The 10,000-nt window shown below is 47.8% G+C and overlaps 1 protein-coding gene across 2 annotated transcripts in view; it reads right to left on the reverse strand.

The window, feature by feature from the left end:
• Positions 1–10,000, reverse strand: part of col4a4 (collagen, type IV, alpha 4) — an 80,224-nt gene that overhangs the window by 69,746 nt on the left and 478 nt on the right. For both annotated transcript variants that reach the window (XM_034549248.1, XM_034549249.1), the window contains exons 2-3: positions 6,436–6,578; positions 6,307–6,349 (exon numbers count right to left, since the gene is read on the reverse strand). In XM_034549248.1, coding sequence (XP_034405139.1) covers positions 6,307–6,349; positions 6,436–6,482 — 90 coding nt within the window. In that variant the 5' untranslated portion in view covers positions 6,483–6,578. The remainder of the gene's footprint in view (positions 1–6,306; positions 6,350–6,435; positions 6,579–10,000) is intronic.

Below are 10,000 nucleotides of genomic sequence, written 5' to 3' on the forward strand. Positions count from 1 at the left end.
TCCTCCACTAGTCCTCCATCAGTCCTCCACTAGTCCTCCATCAGTCCTCCATCAGTTCTCCATCAGTCCTCCATCAGTCCTCCATCAGTTCTCCATCAGTCCTCCATCAGTCCTCCACTAGTCCTCCATCAGTCCTCCACTAGTCCTCCATCAGTCCTCCATCAGTCCTCCATCAGTCCTCCACTAGTCCTCCACTAGTCCTCCATCAGTCCTCCACTAGTCCTCCATCAGTCCTCCATCAGTCCCCCATCAGTCCTCCACTAGTCCTCCCTCAGTCCTCCATCAGTCCTCCATCAGTCCTCCATCAGTCCTCCATCAGTTCTCCATCAGTCCTCCATCAGTCCTCCACTAGTCCTCCATCAGTTCTCCATCAGTTCTCCATCAGTCCTCCATCAGTCCTCCACTAGTCCTCCATCAGTTCTCCATCAGTCCTCCATCAGTTCTCCATCAGTTCTCCATCAGTTCTCCATCAGTCCTCCATCAGTCCTCCACTAGTCCTCCATCAGTTCTCCATCAGTCCTCCACTAGTCCTCCATCAGTCCTCCATCAGTCCTCCACTAGTCCTCCATCAGTTCTCCATCAGTTCTCCATCAGTTCTCCATCAGTCCTCCATCAGTCCTCCACTAGTCCTCCATCAGTCCTCCATCAGTTCTCCATCAGTCCTCCATCAGTCCTCCATCAGTTCTCCATCAGTCCTCCATCAGTCCTCCATCAGTCCTCCATCAGTCCTCTACTAGTCCTCCATCAGTCCTCCACTAGTCCTCCATCAGTCCTCCATCAGTCCTCCACTAGTCCTCCACTAGTCCTCCATCAGTACTCCATCAGTCCTCCATCAGTCCTCCATCAGTCCTCCATCAGTCCTCCATCAGTTCTCCATCAGTCCTCCGTCAGTCCTCCATCAGTTCTCCATCAGTCCTCCACTAGTCCTCCACTAGTCCTCCATCAGTCCTCCACTAGTCCTCCATCAGTCCTCCATCAGTCCTCCATCAGTCCTCCATCAGTTCTCCACTAGTCCTCCCTCAGTCCTCCATCAGTCCTCCATCAGTCCTCCACTAGTCCTCCATCAGTCCTCCATCAGTACTCCATCAGTCCTCCATCAGTCCTCCCTCAGTCCTCCATCAGTTCTCGATCAGTCCTCCATCAATCCTCCATCAGTCCTCCATCAGTCCTCCATCAGTACTCCATCAGTCCTCCTCAATCCTCCATCAGTCCTCCACTAGTCCTCCATCAGTCCTCCACTAGTCCTCCCTCAGTCCTCCATCAGTCCTCCATCAGTTCTCCATCAGTCCTCCACTAGTCCTCCACTAGTCCTCCATCAGTCCTCCATCAGTTCTCCGTCAGTCCTCCATCAGTCCTCCACTAGTCCTCCATCAGTCCTCCATCAGTCCTCCACTAGTCTTCCATCAGTCCTCCATCAGTCCTCCATCAGTCCTCCACTAGTCCTCCATCAGTCCTCCATCAGTCCTCCATCAGTCCTCCACTAGTCCTCCACTAGTCTTCCATCAGTCCTCCATCAGTCCTCCATCAGTCCTCCATCAGTCCTCCACTAGTCCTCCATCAGTCCTCCACTAGTCCTCCATCAGTCCTCCATCAGTCCTCCATCAGTCCTCCATCAGTCCTCCATCAGTCCTCCACTAGTCCTCCATCAGTTCTCCATCAGTTCTCCATCAGTCCTCCATCAGTCCTCCATCAGTCCTATACTAGTCCTCCATCAGTCCTCCACTAGTCCTCCATCAGTCCTCCATCAGTCCTCCATCAGTCCTCCATCAGTCCTCCACTAGTCCTCCACTAGTCCTCCACTAGTCCTCCATCAGTCCTCCACTAGTCCTCCATCAGTCCTCCATCAGTCCTCCATCAGTCCTCCATCAGTCCTCCACTAGTCCTCCATCAGTCCTCCACTAGTCCTCCATCAGTCCTCGATCAGTCCTCCATCAGTCCTCCATCAGTCCTCCACTAGTCCTCCATCAGTCCTCCACTAGTCCTCCACTAGTCCTCCACTAGTCCTCCATCAGTCCTCCATCAGTCCTCCACTAGTCCTCCATCAGTCCTCCGTCAGTCCTCCATCAGTCCTCCATCAGGCCTCCATCAGTTCTCCATCAGTTCTACATCAGTCCTCCATCAGTCCTCCACTAGTCCTCCACTAGTCCTCCATCAGTCCTCCACTAGTCCTCCATCAGTCCTCCACTAGTCCTCCATCAGTCCTCCATCAGTCCTCCACTAGTCCTCCATCAGTCCTCCATCAGTCCTCCACTAGTCCTCCATCAGTCCTCCATCAGTCCTCCATCAGTCCTCCATCAGTTCTCCATCAGTTCTCCATCAGTCCTCCATCAGTCCTCCACTAGTCCTCCCTCAGTCCTCCATCAGTCCTCCACTAGTCCTCCATCAGTTCTCCATCAGTCCTCCATCAGTTCTCCATCAGTCCTCCATCAGTTCTCCATCAGTCCTCCATCAGTCCTCCACTAGTCCTCCATCAGTTCTCCATCAGTCCTCCATCAGTCCTCCATCAGTCCTCCATCAGTCCTCCACTAGTCCTCCATCAGTCCTCCATCAGTTCTCCATCAGTCCTCCATCAGTCCTCCATCAGTCCTCCATCAGTCCTCCACTAGTCCTCCATCAGTCCTCCATCAGTACTCCATCAGTCCTCCATCAGTCCTCCACTAGTCCTCCATCAGTCCTCCATCAGTCCTCCATCAGTCCTCCACTAGTCCTCCATCAGTCCTCCATCAGTCCTCGATCAGTACTCCATCAGTCCTCCATCAGTCCTCCACTAGTCCTCCATCAGTCCTCCATCAGTCCTCCACTAGTCCTCCATCAGTCCTCCATCAGTACTCCATCAGTCCTCCATCAGTCCTCCATTAGTACTCCATCAGTACTCCATCAGTTCTCCAACAGTCCTCCATCAGTCCTCCATCAGTTCTCCATCAGTCCTCCATCAGTCCTCCATCAGTCCTCCACTAGTCCTCCATCAGTACTCTATCAGTACTCCATCAGTCCTCCACTAGTCCTCCATCAGTCCTCCATCAGTACTCCATCAGTCCTCCATCAGTCCTCCACTAGTCCTCCACTAGTCCTCCATCAGTCCTCCACTAGTCCTCCATCAGTCCTCCACTAGTCCTCCATCAGTCCTCCATCAGTTCTCCATCAGTCCTCCATCAGTCCTCCATCAGTTCTCCATCAGTCCTCCATCAGTCCTCCACTAGTCCTCCATCAGTCCTCCACTAGTCCTCCATCAGTCCTCCATCAGTCCTCCATCAGTCCTCCACTAGTCCTCCATCAGTCCTCCACTAGTCCTCCATCAGTCCCCCATCAGTCCTCCACTAGTCCTCCCTCAGTCCTCCATCAGTCCTCCATCAGTCCTCCATCAGTTCTCCATCAGTCCTCCATCAGTCCTCCACTAGTCCTCCATCAGTCCTCCACTAGTCCTCCATCAGTCCTCCATCAGTCCTCCACTAGTCCTCCATCAGTCCTCCACTAGTCCTCCATCAGTCCCCCATCAGTCCTCCACTAGTCCTCCCTCAGTCCTCCATCAGTCCTCCACTAGTCCTCCATCAGTTCTCCATCAGTCCTCCATCAGTCCTCCACTAGTCCTCCATCAGTCCTCCATCAGTTCTCCATCAGTCCTCCATCAGTCCTCCATCAGTCCTCCATCAGTCCTCTACTAGTCCTCCATCAGTCCTCCACTAGTCCTCCATCAGTCCTCCATCAGTCCTCCACTAGTCCTCCTTCAGTCCTCCATCAGTCCTCCATCAGTTCTCCATCAGTCCTCCGTCAGTCCTCCATCAGTCCTCCATCAGTCCTCCATCAGTCCTCCATCAGTCCTCCATCAGTCCTCCATCAGTTCTCCATCAGTCCTCCATCAGTCCTCCATCAGTCCTCCATCAGTTCTCCATCAGTCCTCCGTCAGTCCTCCATCAGTCCTCCATCAGTCCTCCATCAGTCCTCCATCAGTCCTCCACTAGTCCTCCATCAGTTCTCCATCAATCCTCCATCAGTTCTCCATCAGTCCTCCATCAGTCCTCCATCAATCCTCCATCAGTCCTCCATCAGTCCTCCACTAGTCCTCCATCAGTCCTCCATCAGTCCTCCATCAATCCTCCCTCAGTCCTCCCTCAGTCCTCCATCAGTTCTCCATCAGTCCTCCATCAGTCCTCCATCAATCCTCCCTCAGTCCTCCATCAGTCCTCCATCAGTCCTCCATCAATCCTCCCTCAGTCCTCCCTCAGTCCTCCATCAGTTCTCCATCAGTCCTCCATCAGTCCTCCATCAGTCCTCCATCAGTCCTCCATCAGTCCTCCATCAGTCCTCCATCAGTCCTCCATCAGTCCTCCATCAGTCCTCCACTAGTCCTCCATCAGTCCTCCATCAATCCTCCATCAGTCCTCCATCAGTCCTCCATCAGTCCTCCACTAGTCCTCCATCAGTCCTCCATCAGTCCTCCATCAATCCTCCATCAGTCCTCCATCAGTCCTCCACTAGTCCTCCATCAGTCCTCCATCAGTCCTCCATCAGTCCTCCACTAGTCCTCCATCAGTACTCCATCAGTCCTCCATCAATCCTCCCTCAGTCCTCCCTCAGTCCTCCATCAGTTCTCCATCAGTCCTCCATCAATCCTCCATCAGTCCTCCATCAGTACTCCATCAGTCCTCCATCAATCCTCCATCAGTCCTCCACTAGTCCTCCATCAGTCCTCCACTAGTCCTCCATCAGTCCTCCATCAGTTCTCCATCAGTCCTCCATCAGTTCTCCATCAGTCCTCCATCAGTCCTCCATCAGTACTCCATCAGTCCTCCATCAATCCTCCATCAGTCCTCCATCAGTCCTCCATCAGTCCTCCACTAGTCCTCCATCAGTCCTCCACTAGTCCTCCGTCAGTCCTCCATCAGTCATCCATCAGTCCTCCATCAGTCCTCCATCATCTCTCCATCATGAGGTCATCTCTCCATCATGAGGTCATCTCTCCATCATGAGGTCATATCTCCATCATGAGGTCATCTCTCCATCATGAGGTCATATCTCCATCATGAGGTCATCTCTCCATCATGAGGTCATATCTCCATCATTAGGTCATATCTCCATCATGAGGTCATCTCTCCATCATGAGGTCATTTCTCCATCATGAGGTCATCTCTCCATCATGAGGTCATCTCTCCACCATGAGGTCATCTCTCCATCATGAGGTCATATCTCCATCATGAGGTCATATCTCCATCATGAGGTCATCTCTCCATCATGAGGTCATATCTCCATCATGAGGTCATATCTCCACCATGAGGTCATCTCTCCATCATGAGGTCATACCTCCATCATGAGGTCATATCTCCATCATGAGGTCATCTCTCCATTATGAGGTCATATCTCCATCATGAGGTCATCTCTCCATTATGAGGTCATATCTCCATCATGAGGTCATCTCTCCATCATTAGGTCATATCTCCATCATGAGGTCATATCTCCACCATGAGGTCATTTCTCCATCATGAGGTCATATCTCCATCATGAGGTCATATCTCCATCATGAGGTCATATCTCCACCATGGGGTCATCTCTCCATCATGAGGTCATCTCTCCATTATGAGGTCATCTCTCCATCATGAGGTCATATCTCCATCATGAGGTCATCTCTCCATTATGAGGTCATCTCTCCATCATGAGGTCATCTCTCCATCATGAGGTCATATCTCCACCATGAGGTCATCTCTCCATCATGAGGTCATATCTCCACCATGAGGTCATCTCTCCATCATGAGGTCATCTCTCCACCATGAGGTCATCTCTCCACCATGAGGTCATATCTCCATCATGAGGTCATATCTCCATCATGAGCTCCACCAGGCCCACCAGACCCACCAAACCCACCTGAGTCCACCTCAACGTGTCACTGAGAGCCAAACAACCTCTGACAACCTGTGTGGTTTTCAAAATAAGACACATTGAAGGATCATTTCCATATATTTGTACTTTATGTAAAAACAACAAACAAACAAACTCTCCATGTTCCAGACGAACATGATGAAGACACGAGTCATCTCAAACGCTTGAGTCCGACCGGCTGCAGAGACCTGATCCTTAAAACTGGAAGCATGATGTTTCTGTTGATGATTGACGGCTGATATTTCATAATGAACGTTTGTTGGACATTCATCTTCTCAAATATTCAGAAAAGGAATGTAAGAGAGACGTTCAGGTTCCTCTCTGCTCTCCTCTGATTGGACAGCAGGGAGGACGCCACGACTTCCTGTTTACAAGAAGAGAAACCTGATCCCCGTTCACAATAAAGGTCCAGTTTTAAATGACAGATGAACTCACCCCGAGAACTGTTGGAGGAGCCGACAGGATCATCAGGAGGCACCTGGGGAGGAGACACAGGTGAGTCAGAGACATGTTGTCACACCAGGACCAGCAGCTCACGAATCACATGATGTTTGTTTTGTTCACCAGAGCCAGGTGGAGCTGCAGGGGGCAGAGCAGGAAGTCAGCAGCATCTTGTCCTCTGCTCAGAGGAAGTCCCGCCCACGAAACGGCCCTGTCACTCTGACTCCGCCTCCGGACGTCTCTCGGCTCTGACGCTGCTGGTCGTCCTACAGAGACACGAAGAGACGAAGAGACAAAGAGACAAAGTGACAAAGTGACACAGAGACAACTAGACAAAAGAGACAAAAGAGACAAAGTGACAATGAGACGAAGACACAAAGACACAAAGTGACAATGAGACGAAGACACAAAGACACAAAGTGACAATGAGACAAAGACACAAAGACACAAAGTGACAATGAGACGAAGACACAAAGACACAAAGTGACAATGAGACGAAGACACGAAGACACAAAGTGACAATGAGACGAAGACACAAAGACACAAAGTGACAATGAGACGAAGACACAAAGACACAAAGTGACAATGAGACGAAGACACAAAGACACAAAGTGACAATGAGACGAAGACACGAAGACACAAAGTGACAATGAGACGAAGACACAAAGACACAAAGTGACAATGAGACAAAGACACAAAGACACAAAGTGACAATGAGACGAAGACACAAAGTGACAATGAGACGAAGACACAAAGTGACAATGAGACGAAGACACAAAGACACAAAGTGACAATGAGACGAAGACACAAAAACACAAAGTGACAATGAGACGAAGACACAAAGACACAAAGTGACAATGAGACGAAGACACAAAAACACAAAGTGACAATGAGACGAAGACACAAAGACACAAAGTGACAATGAGACGAAGACACGAAGACACAAAGTGACAATGAGACGAAGACACGAAGACACAAAGTGACAATGAGACGAAGACACACAAAGACACAAAGTGACAATGAGACGAAGACACAAAGACACAAAGTGACAATGAGACGAAGACACAAAGTGACAATGAGACGAAGACACAAAGACACAAAGTGACAATGAGACGAAGACACAAAAACACAAAGTGACAATGAGACGAAGACACAAAAACACAAAGTGACAATGAGACGAAGACACAAAAACACAAAGTGACAATGAGACGAAGACACGAAGACACAAAGTGACAATGAGACGAAGACACAAAGACACAAAGTAACAATGAGACAAAGACACAAAGACACAAAGTGACAATGAGACAAAGACACAAAGACACAAAGTAACAATGAGACGAAGACACAAAGTGACAATGAGACAAAGACACAAAGACACAAAGTAACAATGAGACGAAGACACAAAGTGACAATGAGACGAAGACACAAAGTGACAATGAGACAAAGACACAAAGACACAAAGTGACAATGACACGAAGACACAAAGACACAAAGACACAAAGTGACAATGAGACGAAGACACGAAGACACAAAGTGACAATGAGACGAAGACACAAAGACACAAAGTGACAATGAGACGAAGACACAAAGACACAAAGTGACAATGAGACGAAGACACAAAGACACAAAGTGACAATGAGACGAAGACACGAAGACACAAAGTGACAATGAGACGAAGACACGAAGACACAAAGTGACAATGAGACAAAGACACACAAAGACACAAAGACACAAAGTGACAATGAGATGAAGTACTACAGGATGGAGTACTTCATGAAGTACTACAGGATGAAGTACTACAGGATGAAGTACTTCATGAAGTACTACAGGATGAAGTACTACAGGATGAAGTACTTCAGGATGTAAAAGTACTACAGGATGAAGTACTTCATGAAGTACTACACGATGAAGTACTACAGGATGAAGTACTACAGGATGAAGTACTACAGGATGAAGTACTGCAGGATGGAGTACTTCATGAAGTACTACAGGATGAAGTACTACAGGATGAAGTACTTTAGGATGTAAAAGTACTACAGGATGAAGTACTTCATGAAGTACTACAGGATGAAGTACTACAGGATGAAGTACTGCAGGATGAAGTACTACAGGATGAAGTACTATATGAAGTACTACAGGATGAAGTCCTGCAGGATGAAGTACTACATGAAGTACTACAGGATGAAGTACTGCAGGATGAAATACTACATGAAGTACTGCAGGATGAAGTACTACAGGATGAAGTACTGCAGGATGAAGTACTGCAGGATGAAGTACTGCAGGATGAAGTACTACATGAAGTACTGCAGGATGAAGTACTACAGGATGAAGTACTATATGAAGTACTACAGGATGAAGTCCTGCAGGATGAAGTACTACAGGATGAAGTACTGCAGGATGAAATACTACATGAAGTACTGCAGGATGAAGTACTACATGAAGTACTGCAGGATGAAGTACTACAGGATGAAGTACTACAGGATGAAGTACTGCAGGATGAAGTACTACATGAAGTACTGCAGGATGAAGTAATACATGAAGTACTGCAGGATGAAGTACTGCAGGATGAAGTACTGCAGGATGAAGTACTACATGAAGTACTGCAGGATGAAGTACTGCAGGATGAAGTACTACATGAAGTACTGCAGGATGAAGTACTACATGAAGTACTGCAGGATGAAGTACTACATGAAGTACTACAGGATGAAGTACTACATGAAGTACTACAGGATGAAGTACTACAGGATGAAGTACTGCAGGATGAAGTACTACATGAAGTACTACATGAAGTACTGCAGGATGAAGTACTACATGAAGTACTGCAGGATGAAGTACTACAGGATGAAGTACTACATGAAGTACTACAGGATGAAGTACTACATGAAGTACTACAGGATGAAGTACTGCAGGATGAAGTACTACATGAAGTACTACATGAAGTACTGCAGGATGAAGTACTACATGAAGTACTACAGGATGAAGTACTGCAGGATGAAGTACTACATGAAGTACTACATGAAGTACTGCAGGATGAAGTACTACATGAAGTACTGCAGGATGAAGTACTGCAGGATGAAGTACTGCAGGATGAAGTACTACATGAAGTACTGCAGGATGAAGTACTACAGGATGAAGTACTACAGGATGAAGTACTACATGAAGTACTGCAGGATGAAGTACTACAGGATGAAGTACTGCAGGATGAAGTACTACATGAAGTACTACAGGATGAAGTACTACAGGATGAAGTACTGCAGGATGAAGTACTGCAGGATGAAGTACTACAGGATGAAGTACTACAGGATGAAGTACTACATGAAGTACTACAGGATGAAGTACTACAGGATGAAGTACTGCAGGATGAAGTACTACATGAAGTACTACATGAAGTACTGCAGGATGAAGTACTACATGAAGTACTACATGAAGTACTGCAGGATGAAGTACTACATGAAGTACTGCAGGATGAAGTACTACATGAAGTACTGCAGGATGAAGTACTACATGAAGTACTACATGAAGTACTACAGGATGAAGTACTACATGAAGTACTACAGGATGAAGTACTGCAGGATGAAGTACTACATGAAGTACTACAGGATGAAGTACTGCAGGATGAAGTACTACAGGATGAAGTACTGCAGGATGAAGTACTACAGGATGAAGTACTACATGAAGTACTGCAGGA

This window comes from Cyclopterus lumpus, chromosome 13 (genome assembly GCF_009769545.1).
Source record: "Cyclopterus lumpus isolate fCycLum1 chromosome 13, fCycLum1.pri, whole genome shotgun sequence".
NCBI classification, from domain to species: Eukaryota; Metazoa; Chordata; class Actinopteri; order Perciformes; family Cyclopteridae; genus Cyclopterus; species Cyclopterus lumpus.